This window comes from Zootermopsis nevadensis, unplaced genomic scaffold, assembly GCF_977971745.1.
Source record: "Zootermopsis nevadensis isolate Lab colony 2312 unplaced genomic scaffold, Znev_1.0 Znev_ptg000011l, whole genome shotgun sequence".
Lineage (NCBI taxonomy): Eukaryota > Metazoa > Arthropoda > Insecta > Blattodea > Termopsidae > Zootermopsis > Zootermopsis nevadensis.
This window is the reverse complement of record NW_028259143.1, coordinates 9,356,926-9,375,875: the sequence shown is the minus strand read 5'-3', so window position 1 is coordinate 9,375,875 and position 18,950 is coordinate 9,356,926. Positions and strand designations below refer to the sequence as shown.

At 36.3% G+C, this 18,950-nt stretch overlaps 1 protein-coding gene across 2 annotated transcripts; it reads right to left on the bottom strand.

Moving 5' to 3' along the window:
- Nucleotides 1–532: 532 nt before the first annotated feature.
- On the bottom strand, nt 533–18,869 carry AcCoAS (acetyl coenzyme A synthase). 2 transcript variants are annotated; one of them, XM_022061234.2, is made up of 11 exons: nt 18,424–18,869; nt 12,267–12,462; nt 9,535–9,661; nt 9,044–9,195; nt 8,322–8,437; nt 7,120–7,312; nt 5,869–6,002; nt 5,062–5,251; nt 4,034–4,223; nt 2,704–2,949; nt 533–2,550 (listed from the first exon to the last, which is right to left on the bottom strand). In XM_022061234.2, exons 1-11 carry the CDS (start codon nt 18,726–18,728, stop codon nt 2,348–2,350), a joined length of 2,052 nt encoding a protein of 683 aa, XP_021916926.1. In that variant the 5' UTR covers nt 18,729–18,869; the 3' UTR covers nt 533–2,347. The 2 variants fall into 2 exon arrangements, with proteins under 2 accessions (XP_021916926.1, XP_087203364.1); XM_087347238.1 differs by lacking the exon at nt 533–2,550 and adding an exon at nt 3,071–3,189 and having other exon boundaries at nt 2,729–2,949.
- Nucleotides 18,870–18,950: the final 81 nt, after the last annotated feature.

Here is an 18,950-nt window from a genome sequence, read left to right as displayed (position 1 = left end):
TATTTTATAGAAACTTATGATTGGTAATATGGTTTACCATGTATATTGTAGATAGATATAAATAATGAAGACAGCATAGCATTACAAATCTGTATGATGAAAAGTTAGGGGAACACCAAAGAAATGCATGAAGATATCCATCCTCTCAGTCTTGAGTTAACAGTATGTGGTATATGATTTTGCTCATTATGTCTCATTTTGGGCTGGCCATTTTTCTCCCTAATAATATGTTCTTCCATTTACTGAATATGTATATGTAATTTTTAGTTTTACATTTGGTTTTAAACTGTTTATGTAGTTTTTCACTAATTTCTTACCTCAAGGACACAACTTAATTTCAAGTACCACCCAATAATGTTTGTGGAGAACAAGGATCAGCTGTTTCCTGCAAATTATTTACAGTATGGATGTTTCAGATACCACATGTAATCCATGAGATATGACTTCACTGTAAAATTGTTTTGGAATCATTAATATGGAAATTTTGGGTCCTATAACAAGGGCTATGGAGTCACTAAAATAAACTACCCTCTAACCATAAATTGTCATTTTATTTGCATTTGCATAGGTACAGCATAATTACCACAAAAAGTGTAAGCTGTAAAAGAAAAATACAGTACATTAAACCATGCATGGTGCTATGCCTACAGTTCATATATTCATTTTACCTTTTCAGGTTAGAAAACAACGGGCATAATAATTCTGAATGCATTATGACATGGTTACAGACCCTTGGTATCACATTATCCCTCTTAAATATTAACAAACAACTGTTCAATGATGGATTTTTATAGAACATTTATATGTACTATTTTATGATAATGTGAGTTGTATTCATAATTATTTCATTGTCCTTGTCTTCCATATTTCACCATATACATATATTCCCAAAACAATACATAAAGGCTGACTCATCAATTTAAGTTCCTGAAGGAATGATATGTAGAAGTTAATGCATGCCTGCACGCAAGTTTTCAACTATAACAAACTATGTAAGATCTGAGGTTTTCACAGCGGTGAGTATGAAGATTTCCGTCTTCTGGGTTGTTGCGCTGTGTAATCTGGTCGATATTTGCCAATGTTTCAGAGGTCATACTGCCTCCGTCATCAGCGCAACAACCCAGAAGACGGAAATCTTTATAACAAACTAGACTAACACACACAAACAATTATAAAACACTTTAATATAGTACTATGAGACAAGTTAAGTTATTAAAACTGTGGTTCTCGACCATCTCCATATCAGGGATCACATTTGCCCTGTCTTATTAACTCGCAGGCCATCAGGTTACAAATGAGGACAAATAAAATTTATTGAAACTTGTCAGTAATTTATTGAACATGCTACTAACTTACTATTGCAAACAGATATATATTATTAAATATTTTGTTTAACAAATTTCATTAATTATTTTTATTAACTATTCACTTAAAATTAAATATCTGACTGATACAGTAACAGTTTCTGCATCATGTAAACTGATACAAAAGTACACAGTCTGCACAAAATGTTGGCAGGCCACAATTTTAGAACCCCCGTTTGAAATATAATATTAAGACCCAGTCAGTTACCTTGCCAGTTTGTGTGGTTGAACTTTTCAAAACTGAATTTTACTTATTTGAACGATAATGCAGGTTGACATCAATTATTTCACCTTCTGTATTAACTTGCTATGTTCTGTGAGCTAAGAACATGAGATACTAATTCAAGAAATGCAACTGTTAAACATTTTTGTTTTCCACTTGTCCAAAATTATCTGTTTTGTATTTAAAAAAAATAAGGTTTTGTTAATAACAGATATTTCATTCACCAGTTAAGTACATTATAAGCTACTTCTAAAGCCATGCAGTTACTTGTTAAGATTATGTGAATACAACATATTTTCAACTATATTTTACATCTCAGTGTACATTTCAGTCATTGTATTTTCATTGATTCATCTACTGAAATTTCTAGAAAAGATCCAATCAACACTCTCTAAAAATGTTGACAAAATTAAATCATATAACGCGCACATTACACTGTTTGTAAAGCAGTCAAAACAAGTATAACAATAATTTTGTTATTTATAATTATTGCAGAATTCAAGTATCATCTTCAGGTAAGCTTAACATTTTCTTTCCACAAGACTTAAGACAACTATCATGAGGCAGAGTATAGTTCTAAAATTCCGACAATCTTAGCTTAATTTCCTATAACTACGTTATGTATCAGTGTTTTCTTTATACCTTGCCATGTGAAACATCAATATGTATTTAAAGTAAATACACTACATAACAATTATAAATATCTATAGAATACTGCTTCAACATGAGTACCTTTGTGCTATTTTTTTCACATTTAGTTTCAAGCTTTAATTTCTATCCTGTTTTGAAACAAAATTTCAATGATGCCCTCATCAGCTAATGTCGAGATGTCCCCAATATCTCTATCGTTCTGAGCAACCTTGCGAAGAATTCTTCTCATGATTTTACCTGATCTTGTTTTGGGAAGGCCAGGAGCATGTTGAATTACTTCTGGTGTAGCAAATGGACCAATCTTTTCACGAACTGAAAAAAAAATTAGCGCATAATTATATCAGAAATACTGATGTGACAAGACACTAATGATGGTAAAGATGACACTGGCCCAGGACTAGGTGCTACAAGTACATGTGCAAATCATTTAAATATTTTAAATGAGAATGTTTACATGAACTTTACCTTTCCTCTTAAGTTCATCTGTCAGTTTCTCTGAGAATTCCACATCTTCATTTGGGGTGACAAAACAGTACAGGCACTCTCCTTTGATTGGATGAGCCTGTGAGACTACAGCAGCCTCCGCTATACTTGGATGTGCTGAAAGTGTGGATTCAACCTCAGCAGTGCTCAACAAATGTCCTGATACATTCAACATGTCATCCACTCGGCCAGTTACCCAGAGATAGCCATCCTCATCTCTGTGTGCTCCTGCAATTGTAACACCATAATTACATCAACCAACTGCACAGAACAGAGTTATTGAGAAGCTAACAGTATATCATCTAGTCAAAAAGTTCCCATAATTTTATGGAACTCAAAGGTTCATTACCATGTTCACAAGTTGAATCCAGTTTATACATTCATATCCTATTTATTGAAGATCGATTTTAATATTTTTCTCCCGTCTATGCCTAGATCTTCCAAGTGGCCTCTCTTGAAGTTTTCCAACTAAAATTTGATTAACATTTAATAACACACTGAATTGTTTATACTGACAGGTGGTAGTACTTAGTAATTACAATAACTTAACAAAACTATTTAATCAATGTTTTGACATTTATTAAATAATCTTGCATAATGGACTAACCTACCTACCAACTAAAAAATAATTAACTTCATGGTGGAAAAGTTGACAGTTGCTCAGATAGTCAAGAAATTCCCTAGCCTTATAAAACCTTTTCATATCCATGATTACTGAGGCCTGACATTGGCCAGTTCAATCCAGTCCACAAAGTTCTCTGAAAAAATTTTAATATCATCCTCCCACCAATGCGTAGGTCTCCAAAGTGGTCTCTTTCCTCTATGTTTCCCAATTAAAGTTCTCAATTAATTTTTCAATATCCTCATACTGTACATAAGCAATTCCTCATTATAATGTTTGTTAACACACAGCTGGATAGAACTCAGATTCAAATATCATCTCATCTCGCAGAATGGCTAACCTGGGTCACGGTTACTGTGATATTTCTTAATCCCTTTTGAAAATGAAAGGACAGGACCATAAAAGAAGCCACAAGTGCTTCGTTTCACATCCTCTCAAATTCATTATTTTGCAATTATCCTACCACATGACACTATTATCTGGAAATGTGTCATTAAACTTTATAAACTGTTCACTGCAGTTAACATGTTAAGAGCAAATAAACTTTTTACCATTATAATATGATGCGTATCTGTATAAAAGCTATATATACCCCACAGGGGCTCAATCCAATGAGACTAACAGGTGCACTGTATCTAAACTTAGTCCCATACTCACTCACTGGTAGAAAGCAAATCTTGCATTTCTTACCATCCCCTGTGCAGTAATATCCAGGAAATTTCTTAAAGTATGTTGTTTCAAATCTCTCATGATTCGCAAATAGGGTCCTCATTATGCCGGGCCATGGTCTTCTGAACACCAGGTACCCTTCTCCAGGCCCCAGAATCTCCTTACCATTCTCATCCAGCAATACAGGGAGAACCCCAAAGAAGGGCAATGTCTGAAAAAGGATATTCAGTATAAAACGTAAGTTTCGCGGGGCGGAAGTCTCGAGTCAACGCGAAACCAGATTATAAGTGGTAAGAGGTGATCTGAAACACGACTCATTCCATTGGGGCCAAGAGAACAAATCAGACCTGTTAGCTACACTGAAGTTCAGACAAGAAACATGGAAACAGGGACCTTGAAACTACATGTACTTAACATAACTAATTAAAATCAAGACTCCAGAAATACAACTTAAATGTCTTTAAAATATAAAATCATCTTGCCCATAGTCTCACAGTATGCTTCAAATAAATGTTAAGTTTAAGGAATTAAAGTTATACATTATTTAATTTGCTTCTTGTGCTTTACATATGATTTATTTCCATTTTTTAATGATGCTGTCAATAAGTTAGATAATACGGTATCAAATGGTAGGATGATTAATTAATAAATGAACAGAAAATAATGCGGAAAAAAGTGACTGTGTTCTCATTAAAAGTAATTTTCCAGCATAAGTGAGGAGAGAGTGACAAAAATCATGAAACGGTGGTCAATATACCCAGTCCGTCAGCCAAGATTTAAAACTGTGAACATCCAAATAAGAAATATGAGTGCTAACCACGTGGCTGCAATGATAACTATTTGTTAAATTGTTAATATAATAATACATTTATATGACACTATTGGTTAATTCGGTGATGAACCTTCGGGTTCGGTAAGCCATCTAGTTAGTTAGTTAGTTTAATATGCATTACCACCTGTGGAAAGTATGTGTTTCTGGAACCCACAACAAAATTATGAATTAAAAATCTTTTAAGATGTTAACAAAGGATTGTAACTATTCCACATACCGCTGAGCCTGGTTTCATAGGTGTACATCCAGGTAATGGCGTTATTACATGTCCTCCAGTCTCTGTCTGCCAGAAAGTGTCTACAATAGAGCACTTCTCATGTCCAATAATTTTGTAGTACCAATGCCATGCTTCTGGATTGATGGGTTCGCCTACTGATCCAAGTACTTGTAATGTGCTTAAACTATGCCTGTTCAGATAAAATAAACATTAATTCTGGAACACATTTTCAAAAATAAACATGTCCATGAGAAGGTGGGGTCAGAAATCCACATTCTGTGAACAAATACAAATGCTAAATTAATTGTATCAGATCATCCCACTATCCTACAGCTAAATAATATGATCTTCACATGTTAATCTTCATTGCAAAATGTAAAGTTAAAAAAGGGTGCTCCTCCACTTGCCACAATCACATCAATTAGCCCCAGTGGCCCCCAGGCTGTTTCCAAAGATTAAAAAAAACACTGAGGTATCCAAAATCAGTTATTTAAAAACAGTGGCGGATACAGCAACTTATCTGTGTGGAAAACATATCACTAAACAAGTGTTTAAAATTCAGATTGAGATCTTTGGGTTGTAACACGTAGTCTTGCAATATTTTGATGAAACTTGCTACAAGAGGTCCCAAAATGTCATGAAAAAGACCACACGAGAAACCAGAAGCTATACGGGAGAATACTACAAAATGTATCATGAGATAATACACTGTGGAGATGTAAAATTAATAAACCCTCTAATAGTGGTGGTTGAAATTTACCAGATCTGTAGCATTCTTGCTCTGGTCAAGTTTTTCATGCGGCTTACTTTTTAACAGGTTCATCCCCAAACTTCATGAGTGCTCTCAATGCTGTAGGTGCCGTGTAGAATTGATTTACTCGGTATTTGTCAACTATCAGCCAATACCTGTCGTTGTCCGGATGGAAAGGCGTGCCTTCAAACTATACCAGAAAAACAACAACATATATTTCAGTGAAATGTGTGATTTAATAAAAATACAATACCATTTTCACACGCACGCATGCGCGCACATGTCCTTCTAAATTTTACTAATTGTAAGTTTGGTAGAATTTATGGCAATGTGTTTTTTAAACATCAACCAAAATTTTAAAGTCACAGGAAGGAACACAAAATAATATCACATAACTGTTTGTACTAAGAGCTGTTTTCTCTTGTTGAAAAAAATATAAAAATTTCAATATGTGAAAGAAATTTTAGGCATTTCAATACTGGAAATGTATACGATATGGAGGATTTATAGGTTTTGAAAACTATCATACACTCAATTATACAGAATTTTGTACCTGCACTCAGGAATGTGTATGACGAGTACTTACTAACAAAATAACTTTTACAATAAGGTTCTCTATTTATTCATATATCTTCATTATGTTTCACAAGCCAGTTTCAGAGTAATAAAATGCAAATAAATGAAATTAAAGTAAAGGAACCACAAAATTTCACTTAAATAATTAACCTTTCCTTTATTTCTATAAAATTCCTTATGTATTTACGAGTCACTTATATGGTGTTTAAAATTCTGCTTGCATCATGACCTTTGTCTTCTGGATCAATGATAATGTACTTGGTGTTTTCACATTACAAAGGATCCTTAACTTCAGGTTCAACTTCAGAAGAGTGATAATTCCAAGTTAAATGTTAAAGTTAAAATATCCTGGCATTTGCTGGATGTTACACACGTTTCCAGAATTCAGACACTGCTGACATAGTACTTTGCATTTAAAAGCAAACAATCTGATTATAAAGCACAGTTGATCATTAAAAAGTTTGTACAACACAGTAATTGTTGCATCTTGTTAATTATAAAATAGATACACGCTAAATAAAAAGTTTTCACTTTAGAAATTCATACCAGATTCTGGAAATAGTTTTACTTGGCTCAATATATTTGAAACTGAAAGTAAATATTTAGCTTGCGCAGTACCGAGGTGCTAATTTAATAAAGCCTTCTTTACTACACTAAATTTCCTTTACTCTGAGACCAGCCAAGTGCTGGGCTAATCTAAAATTATAAGTTAATGTAAACATGTTGCTTACTAATACTGAAGTTGCCCCATTTGCAAGTGGTCCATACACAACATACGTGTGGCCAGTGATCCATCCAACATCAGCAGTGCACCAGTACACATCTCCGGGTCGATAATCAAATACATATTTGAAAGTGGAAGCGGCATACAATAGGTAACCGGCCGTTGTGTGGAGGACTCCCTTTGGTTTCCCTGTAGATCCACTACAACAGACACCCAAATAATTGCGCTAGATGCTTCATTCCATGTTCTGCATGGTAAGTAACCTTGAAATTACATTAAAGAAGATGTGAAGAAAGAAGTCCATATACCTAATTTCAGCAACTCGTATTATATGATGAAATTTAAGAGAACAGATATAAAGTGATTTATATTTATAATGTTACCATCAATTCAGAAGACTGTGTACTGGCCATAACTGCAAACTTGAATCAATATGGATAATTTATGCAAGTCCATACACACAAAAAAACAAACAAACACATATCAGTTAAATTAGAAAGAAGCACATCATGATGGTGATAACACAAACATCAAACGAAGTTGTCAAGGTTACAAGTTACAACCAATACCATCTTATTAATAAAATAAAAAAATAAAAAGAAGAAGAAGATGGAAAAAAATTCTTGAAACACAATGATATATTCATGAAGTAAAAGCCAACCTGAGGATAAGGGAATCATCCATGTTGGCTATGTACATTTGACCAGTCTCAGTGTTAATTACATACACCAAATGCTTAAATAACAAATGACTTTGCATTTTGCTCACGGAGTATATTCATGAACTTCGTATGATTCTCAGAGTAATCAGCAATTATTTCCTTAAACAACATTAACCAAATTTATCTATGTAATACAGACACGTGTTTTCTTTGAGTTATGAACTGAATTCTTAAGTATTATTTTAATTGTATTAAGTTCATCTGTAGTTTCTTTAATGGTGCTATCCATAGCTCAGACTACACAACGGAAATGAAAGTAGTCGTAGCAGCAGTAACAGCACCACTTTCACATATTATTCTTACTGTTATTATTAGTTAGTTTCATCATCATCATTGCTGCTGTTGTTTTTGTCATTAAAACATAAACACACATTACTTCAAAAAAGTGTTGACAGACATCACAACTAATTCATGAACCATAAATCTTCACTACATTATTAAACATTATTTGCTGTGTATGCTTCGATATATTAATACTTATTACACACCTGGTGTAGAGCATGAAGAGAGGGTCTTCAGCTCCAACCCAGACAGGATAACAAGATGTAGACGCATCTTCCATCTCTTCATGCCACCAGACATCTCTTCCTTCTGTCCATGGAATCTGACGACAAAGAACATATCAAATGTCTAAGCAATGTTGTGTGATCCTTAGATATTCTAATCTTCATTATCTAATGTTCGTAAATATTACTGAATCTATCCTTTCATAACCTTTTGGGAGGGGGGCATATTAATAATAAGGAGAAAAACACTATCGAGGTGTTTTAATACAATGTCTAGAAGAGATATTTTATGTTGTTCTGTGCTATTAATCCAAATGAAAGAGGAAGAGGAGAATGCTGGTTAATGCGCGCTATATGTTGCGGTAGCGTTATATTTTCAAACAAATTGCTTGAAAGAAGACCAACACAAGAGACTCTAGTATGGGACTGCATAACACAGAAGATTCGAAGGCACTGAACATTCAACCTTGCATAATTAAAATATGGATGCCTGTGTTATCATACAATAGAGTTACTATGACATTGAATATATGTCAATTTTGTCCTTCCCAGTGAAGTCAGACATCAAAAGACAGAATATATATTAACTTTCAATGCACTAATAGCTTGATATATATTTCAAGACACAAACACTTCAAACACTGTATGTAATATGTTAAATCTATAAATTTTAGATTATGTTGAAGCTTGACTATAATAGTTACCTTGCTGCCAAATGCGTTCCTTTTTTCTGGTGATATATCACCATTTTCCTCAGTGATACCATTTCTGTTCTGTGAGGCACTTAGGCGGGGTAAGTGTTCAATAACTATGCAAGTCTCCACTTCATGCCCCAGTTTTTTGCAGCGTTCCAGAGCTACAATTAAAAGGAAAAATTAGTGCATCCTTCAAAAATAAAACTTTCTGGAAACTCACTATACACTTTCACTAACAAAGAACACCTTTAACAACACATAATAATACTGTTATTCCAGATATATTCCATAATCACTTTAATTTCCCATCAAGGTTAACAATGCTAATAGCTAGTGAATATAAGGAGCTACTTTAGCCATTCAGTATGGTATTTAATGATGTATAAAACTTATACATCCTTGTTTTAGAAAATAGGATATTAAGATGATAATTTTCTCTGTTGAGCATATTAATTGAAAATTAGAACAGTTCTTTGAAACCAAAATGCAACTATTTCTACCTGAATCACAGATTTCCTTCAGACAAAGTAACTTCTGTCCCCTCCACACTCCATCAGTGGTTACTACCACTTTACATTTTGAATCCAGCATTCTTTCAGCAAAGGAGTCAGCTGAAAATCCTGCAAACTAAAAAATTACAGGAATGCAAATGGGAAGTAATTTAAAATGTTGATTATTACGTTGTCTTGAGGACATGTGGAGCATTCAATTTAAGCAGTTTAAATGTAAAGACTTTTAAGTTAATTCAATTCATTTATTTACATATTAATAATAACAACAATAAAGTCTGTGGACAGTCCTTGAAAAACTGCCTTTCATGGAACCAGAAGGGTCATTAACACATTCACAAGAACATATCACTGAACACTATTCACTTGAACGAGTCCACAACCTCACACACTATACCACTAAGATTAATTTTATTAATTATCCTCCCATCTACACCTAGGTTTTCCAGCTAGTCTTTTCCATTTTTTTATATGGTTATATTTTCACACCAAAAGTTTATATGAATTTATTGTTGCTCATATGCTACTACATCTCCTGCCCATTTCACCTTCCTCAGTATGATCACTGATTATTTTAATAACAAATGGTGAAAAATACACACATTATGAAAGGTTTAATTACATAATTTACACCATTTCTCTCTCTCAGGTCCAAGCTATCTCAGAAATTTGTTCTCTGATACCCTCAAATTATCTGCTTTCTTTTGTAGAACCCACATGAAACAATCTGTAAATTATAGTTCTCTTTTGTTGTTATGGACAAACTACTTGCAGCATATGTGACTGTTACAGGTAGGTTGTAGGACTGCGGTGAAAGTCTTAGCTATGCCATGCTGAAAACATTTATCTCAGGATTTAGTTCTGGTTAGCAGTTCAAGGTGTACAGTTATGTCCTCAGTTAAATACATTTTCAATTAATAACAGGATCACCATAAATTTCTGCCAATTACAATACTACTAGTACTTCTGGACTGCCACGCCGTCTCTAACATTTCTATTACATAAACAAATACCAGTGATACTCAGCAATACAAATATGTTTTCAATGCCATTATAAAATTGTAAACATTACTGGCTGCATTCAAGAAGACAACTATGTTTGTCTAGACAATCCTTCAATTGTACTTTGCAAACAAGATAGTTACCACATAAATACAAAAATAAATTAAAGTGTACAATATTAAACAATTTTTGTCAGTTACAATAAAATATGACACCAATCAATCAAGAATTTTGCTCATGAGTTGTGCTTAACTGTCTCATTCTAAATATTACTTTAAGGATGTGACCTAGCCGGAACAGCAAATGCACTGAGACTTGTATTAGGACATAAAGCGCACAGAAAATGAGTCAGAGAGCTAAGTTGGCTGCATATTCTGGTTGAATTACTAATAAAATGAGCTCCTATATTAAGCACAGCAAGGACATACACACACACGTACATGTGTGAATATACCCATTGCTTAAAATTGACAGAAATTTCTTCCAGAGTTATTGAACAAATGGTAACATATTTTTAACCTTCTCAGTATTATCATTATAATCATCATCATCATCATCACAACCACTACTGCCATAATGTATCCAGAGCTATCATACTGGAAGGTTTAAGGATGGTTTTATGTGTTTCATCTAACAACACTATCAGTAGCTCAGATTACACTGAAGGCATCACGCAAGATGGGTGTATCAACAAAATGGCTGATTTTCAGGAGACTACATGCTTATGCCCGTCCCGCGCTGTAACCGTGCGGTCTGAGGCATCACGCTTCAGACCGGTGATACGGAATGCGTGCTGGTTCGAGTCTCTGGGGAGAAGAAATTTTCTCATGAGCTTTCGACCAGTGTATGGGACCGGTGCCAACCCAGCATCGTGAGGAAATTGGGCAGCTACAATGGGTAGCGTAATCTGGTCAGGAAAACTAGCAATGGCTGGGGGTTCGTTGTGCTGTCCACACGTCACCCTATATCTGGTTGGATGATCGTTTACCTCTGCTTAGGCATGTGAACGTGAGGCCAGCAGTCAAGCTAGTCGGCTTTGGCTCTCTGGAGCTGTTATGCCATGGATTTCATATTCTTATGCCCATTTCATAACAAATGTGCATTATAAATGTTCACATACCCAAATGTAACTGTTATCTATGTGTAGAGCACCATAACCATAAGCATTATGCTCTTCTGGCATGATATACATCCCATTGACATAATATACACCTAATTATTTTATGAAGTTATTTCAAATATCTTTAATTATGCTAACATGCTTACATGCCCTTCTGGCACGATGTCCTCAATTTTATGTTGAATGATAAGACAATCAATGAAGAATGAATTAAAATGGAGGCACTGGGAAGAGGATTTGGCCTAATTTAAAGTAGTATCCCAGAATTTGCCTTGAGGCACTGAATAAACCCATGGAAGCCCTCAGTCAGGACAGCCAATACATGAATCAAAACATGAACCCAGAATCTCTTGAAAATGAAGCACAATGTTCAGTTTAAGGCTAAAGGGAAGGACGATTAAAGAATGAAAAGGACATACCATAAAAAATGCAGTTTTAACAGACAGACACACCTACCCTAGCAGACATCATTTCTATCTTCAGTTAACTTCATCTTTTCTATCCCATATACTCCAAAGTTCTTTAGGAACTTAATAACGTAAAGAGAGTCGTAAACTTTTGAAAATTGTATGCACATCTACAGTAAACTTTGTTTACATACCACAATAGTGTGGACGGCTCCAATTCGAGAACAAGCAAGTATTGCAATTATTACTTCCAGGATCATGGGCATATAGATAGCTACCCGATCCCCTTTAGTGACGCCTTTTGACTTGAGAACATTGGCAAACCTGCACACCTCCTCCAACAGCTTTCTGTATGTAAGTCTGCTGTAATCATCAGGATCATTTCCCTCCCTGAAATTATAAAATAAAACAATACAGAAATACGTAAATATTCACCTAGACAGATATTGAAAATGGATAAAGTGGCTTGTACCACAGACTTTGAAGGTTCATTACCATAATGGAACTCGGACTACTGCTTACAATTATTTGCTAATATATGGTTAAAATTCAAGCCCAGGCTACTATTTAAATATTTATAGCATTATAATATCAAAAGCTGTGCCTTAGCTGAAAAGGTTAGATACTAATTTCTCACTGTGGAACTTGTAAGACAGTATCCTGTTGTGTGTCTTCTAGAACTACAATGTACTTTAATTATTCGACAATTTAATAATAAAGTGCTGTATTATCAAACCATTAAATAGTTAAAGGAATAAATGGTGTCAAGAATATGATGACTTATTTCAGATGTGTGTTGACTGATTAAAAATACTTTGTTCTCACTGTGGAGACTGAGTTGAATCCCAGGTGACAGCAAGATGTATTCCTTCAATCGTGAACGCACACATATACATATATATTTATTACATTCCATAGATCCATAAGTTAGTCAGACAACAACAAGATGTGAAATAAGTCAAAACAAAACAAATATACATGTACAATTCAAACAAGAACAGATTTCAGTTTTACTCTGCTGACCATCATTCTGTCATTCATGCTACTTATGTAACACCACTCATGAGCTGCATGAGAGCACGGATAAAATAGAACATTATCATACCCTCGGTCTTAAGATAGGGTTAAAATTTTGGCCCTGCCATCCTAACTGGATTTTTCATGATTTTACTCAGTCCCCACAGTAACATCCAATCCAATCCACTCATTCGATTGAAAAAGCATCATTAAATAAACAATAAATAGATTTTTCGCAACTTTACCCTGTACCTGCATTCAAATTCCATACATTAGCTGAGTGATAAATCCACCCTTTACTAATTCGCTAATCTTTATCGTAATCTGAACTGTTACATCAACACCTTGGGTAAGTGAATAAACATGACTGTCAGGCTACCAGGCTGGTAGCCTGAGAAGAATTCATTATCTTGGTAGCATGTATTTACTTCTTCTGCAACCATTGTTTCCATTTTACACATTGTCTAAAACTGTACAAGGAAGTGAAGAGGGCATTGAATATTCAAGTTTGGATTTAATGCATGTCTTAACACCTTCAAAAAACCAATGACAGTTTATAATACCCTGCCTTAATTAATAATAATGCATGTATTTTGGTTTTCACCTTCTTTACTTCACGGCACAAGCATTAATGCCTGTTGCAGTAGTGAAATTAAAGTAAAGACATCTTTTGCATCCATTCAAGGTGGATACTACCACTAGGTTCTCGTGTGTTCTGCCAGGAGAAAATCACACAATATTTAAAACACAAAAAATAATTTGCTCATTGTTCACATCACATTTATTACTGATGTCCTTTCCTAAGGTCAGAGACACATTTGAAAAATCTAAACTATGCTCTTAATGATAATATTATATGATAAAATATCCTGTAATCTTCAAGTAGGAAGGCAAAAGCTAGGCTGTAAACTTTGTGCTTATCAAACAATGCACATATTCTTTATATTGTTTGTTTACAGCTTGTGACGGTGACAATCGAATAATGCAGCTTTTTAAAAATTTGTCAGTCAGTCTTTGCAAGAACCTACACTTCCCACCCACACCCTGACCTTGACTCCAGTCTTATTCAAATTCATTTCATCCGTCCCCAACTGTTGGTAACGTATAAAGAAGTACAAAACAGGAATATTAAAACTATCCATGCCGATATCTGAAGTGGTTTAAACTGCACGTGTGTACGTATTTAAGCCAGCAAAGAGGGAAAGTCTTCTAAATAATCACTAAGTGTTTCACACGGGGCAGCTATTCACAGGTGCGTAGTAGAGTCAAGGCAATCCAAGGTCGTGCATGGTATGTCTTTGAATGCTGGGAATTATTTTGAAGCCCACCCGTCCATGGGCACAGCATAGAAATTTTGAGAAATAAATTGCATAGAGGATGATAAAACTGCCATGATTTAGTAACTTCCTGATGTTTCTTGTTATGGGTCAGTTCAGTTAAGTTATATCTCTTTAAGAGCGTTGTATTTATCATACAACCTGCTGTTGACTGGGATACATACACTGGTACATACATTTGCTTGAGACAAAGAAGGCTACAATTAAAATTTATTTACCTTCCATAGATCCTTCATAGCAAGAGCCAAGAGTGTAGAATATGTCATAGCATGAACATGAACACAACAAAACAAAATACCAAAACGTAATTACAATTGCATGCTAATTACATCTATTTACATAAATATTTACAGTGTTGTCATAATTGTACTTTATAGTTATATTAGAAACAAGTATTGATTGTATTTGTGCTGATATGTTCTACATCCTTGGCTTGAGCCTATGAAGAATTTATGGAATGTAAATAATTTTCAATTGAAATAAATTCTTCTACATCTTTTTGTCTCACTCCTTCCAGGAGTGAGATAAAAGATAATTTTTTACCAGCCAATTTATCTGTCTTCTCCACTGCAAAAATACTACCTAAGAAATTAAAGTGAAAGCAAAATCCAGCTCCCAACTGAGAAGAAACCGCCAACGTTTGCGTTTCCTTTTCAGTTGGGAGCTGGATTTTGTGGAGACAGTTAGCGTGTGCTCTAGGCTGATAAGTCGAGGCATAGATTTTATTGAGGCTGTCGCTGTGTGCGTTTTTTGCTAAGAGCAAGGGCGAAGCGTAGAAATAAATTCTGGTTCCCTCCACTTGTAAGTCAAAGATTGTTGAAAGCCCAATTTCACAAGTTATATGAGGACCTGCGTATGTATCCAAATAAATTATTCAGGTGCTTTCTTTTTTTTGTCAAGTTGGCTCGAGTTCGGCAGTAGAGCTTCACAGACTTCTATCCACAGTTTTCGTCACTGTACTCCGATATGGCCGAAATGTACAGTGCCAGCCTTTTCTCATATTCAGTTATCGTCCTGTCAAAAACTTTTCTGTCAATATCCGTGACGCGTACAATCGCTACCAAGGTCGGGCAAACAATGGTCACCGTGCTGCTGTTTCGCCGCTCGTGCGGGCACACAGGTTAGGTTATTCACGTTCCATTGCCACTGTGGGGCCACCGCACCGCATAGAGCAGGGGCCAACCCAAATGATCTTTCGGGCCACTTTGGAAATGCATCATAACTCCGCGGGCCACATATAAAATTATATATCCCCATATTAGATTTACTCGTAGATACACTATAGACTTTGGCCATTATAAAATAAATATACGAGGGTCGCTCATTAAGTAATGCCCCACATTTTTTTTCTCAGCCAATAATGAAGATAGAAAAGTGTACTTTTACATGCTTGAGATTTGATGTTTCCCGCGTTCGTGTACGGAGTTTCAAATGATTCCAACCGATAGCGGAGCTGTAGTGAACTGTTAAAATGGCGTCTGTGAACGACTCTCGTTACAAGCAACGAGCTGTAATTGAATTCCTTGTTGCTGAAAAAGAAACGGTGGTGAACATTCATAAACGTTTGTGTGCTGTGTATGGAAGCTGTGCAGTCGATAGGAGCACCGTTGGTCGCTGGGCTAAGAGAGTTAAAGCTTCAGGACGTGAAGAAACCGAGCTCCGTGATCTGCCGCGCTCTGGGCGTCCTGCCACAGCCACCACTCCAGACATGTTGAACCGCGCGGATGCCATTATTCGTGAGGATCGGCGCATCACAACTCGACAATTGGCCCAACAGCTTTCAGTCAGCAATGGAAGTGTGATTGCAATTATCCAGGCTCTCGCATATTCGAAGGTGTGCGCAAGATGGGTTCCACGAAGTCTCACAGCAGACCACAGGATTCAAAGGAAAACGATTTCTTCTGAATTGTTGGAGCGTTTTGATGCTGAGGGAGAGGTCTTTCTGTCCCGGATCATTACAGGTGACGAAACCTGGATACACCACTTTGAGCCAGAGACAAAAAGGCAGTCAATGGAGTGGCATCATCCTCAATAACCGAGAAAGAAGAAATTCAAGACAACTCCCTCCGCCGGAAAAGTCATGATGACTGTCTTTTGGGACAGTGATGGGGTCATTCTTGTGGATGTGATGCCAAGAGGTGCGACCATCAATTCAGACGCGTACATCAGGACCCTGAAAACCCTCAAGAAGCGTTTTCGACGAGTTCGGCCTCACAAGCATCCAGCAGAAATTTTGCTCCTGCACGACAATGCACGCCCTCACACAAGTCTGAGAACCCGGGAAGAAATCACCAAATTGGGTTGGACGGTGCTACCCCATCCACCCTACAGTCCAGATCTGGCACCCTCCGACTTCCATCTCTTTGGGCCACTTAAAGATGCTATCCGCGGAACAAGATTTGAAGATGACGAGAGCGTGATTCAAGCAGTGAGGACATGGCTACGTGCACAGGACAAGAGCTGGTACCGGCAAGGCATGCATGCACTTGTTCCACGCTGGCGTAAAACCGTACAAGTTGATGGGGACTATGTGGAAAAATAGTATGTGTAAAGGAAACATTGATTTATATTGTCACTAAATTTGAGCCATCTTGAATAAATATGTTCTGAGGAAAAAAATGTGGGGCATTACTTAATGAGCGACCCTCGTATTTTGTAAAAGTGTGATGAATCTCGCGGGCCGGAAAAATGGTCAAGGCGGGCCACATGCGGCCCGCGGGTTGGCTACCCCTGGCATAGAAAATGAAGCATGTTGCGTTCGAAAAACCCCAGCGGTAAAACTACTACACGTGCGCTCGCTTCCTATTGAAACAGTGCGTTCCATCAATACGGCAGAAATACCGCTGCGGTCCAAACCGCAAAATAAAGAATAAAAGTATTATTTTCGATTAATTTACTGCTTTTAAACTCTTACTTAACATGCATTTATGCAATTTTAAAGTTTGCAGCACAATCCAGCCTCTGAAAATGACCAGAACAGAAGCGATATATTTAAAGAACTGGTCCATTGGGGGGGGGGGGGGGGGGGGGTTTGAAAAATCTATTTTCCGAACCATCTGATACATTTTAATAACGTCACTTCAAAACATGATGGAACTGAAGTTCTGAAGTGATGCAACAGATATTATATCCAATACCCCTCTTAGCAGGGACGTATTTAGAAGGAGCTTTAGGTGCTAAAGCCTCCAATGCTAAAATACGAATCGGTTTTAAATATACAACTTTTAAGAATAAAATCAAATTAGAAAGTAAAATCTGGTGACGAAGCACGCCAATAAGATAACTAATAAAACAGGCCAACGTGATAACATGAAATTTCATTTGTTTTAACCAACCTTCCCCTGCCCGGAACAATATTTTTAATATACAATACTGACATACTACGTGAACATGCAGTTTTTGGTTAAACTTTTACTGAGTGAAAGGAAATTAAATGCTCAAGGTGAAAAAAGTAACGCTACCTTCGCATTTGTACAGTTAGAAATAGAAACAGGAAGGACACGCGATATACTGTCTGAAAAGTCACTAGTGGGTATATGTTCGCTTGAAACTTGGACTCCTCTAACCTCGATATCCACAGTAAATATTGCAACATTTAGTAAAATTAGTGTTCTGCAACAATGTTTTCACCCGCGGCACACTCTAAAATGTTAATTTCGCCTCACGAAGAGGAGATACGATACCATACATGATCATAAATATGTATCTACATACAAATCCTTGCCCAAAAGTGAGCAAACATATTAAAACAAAACATAATACATGTTGATTAAACTAATGATTATGTACCAGTGTGTGTAGAACGAATTCTAAATACGGAACACGAGTTACTTTTGTTTTCTAACGATAATGTGTGAATAAACAATTTGTTACAAAAATTCGCGGCACACCTAAAACTACGTGGTGGCACATCGGTTGTGGAACACTGGTAGAGAGGATCTCGCCACCAACCAACCAACACATGTCTATTTTATACAGATATTTAAATTTCACTTACCAATAAAACGCAATTTTATCACCGAGTCCACTTTTAACGTTGCGGTCCAGCAAATTGTAACAAATGTTTGTAGTCGCTCCTTCCATCCATTTAATATGAATTGGTCCCTTGGTGATATCGAAATTATAGGAGAAGAATTTGTTTGGCGATGCTGGAGTCTCCCAGTGGAACTGTTTAGCTATGTCACCCCAGAACTCCTCGGGAGTATCGATCGAGCTTTTGTACATATCCAGGTACTGAGCCATGGAACTGATGTGACTCTTTCGCGATAGTGTCGAATCGGGCATATACACCGTTTTCCCCATCTTGTCAATCAACTTAACACTTGCAACTGTTGAAATGCCGCCGAATAAGAATTACACAACACAACAGCCGTCCTTTGGGCTCGGTGCAGACTACGTTCGCAAACAGTTCTACTTTATATCAGCACTGAACACACAGCATAAAACTCTAGTAATAGAGACAGCCACCAGATGGCAACAACAACCTACCAGTGGGCGAAATATGATCACTGCGATGCAGGTGGA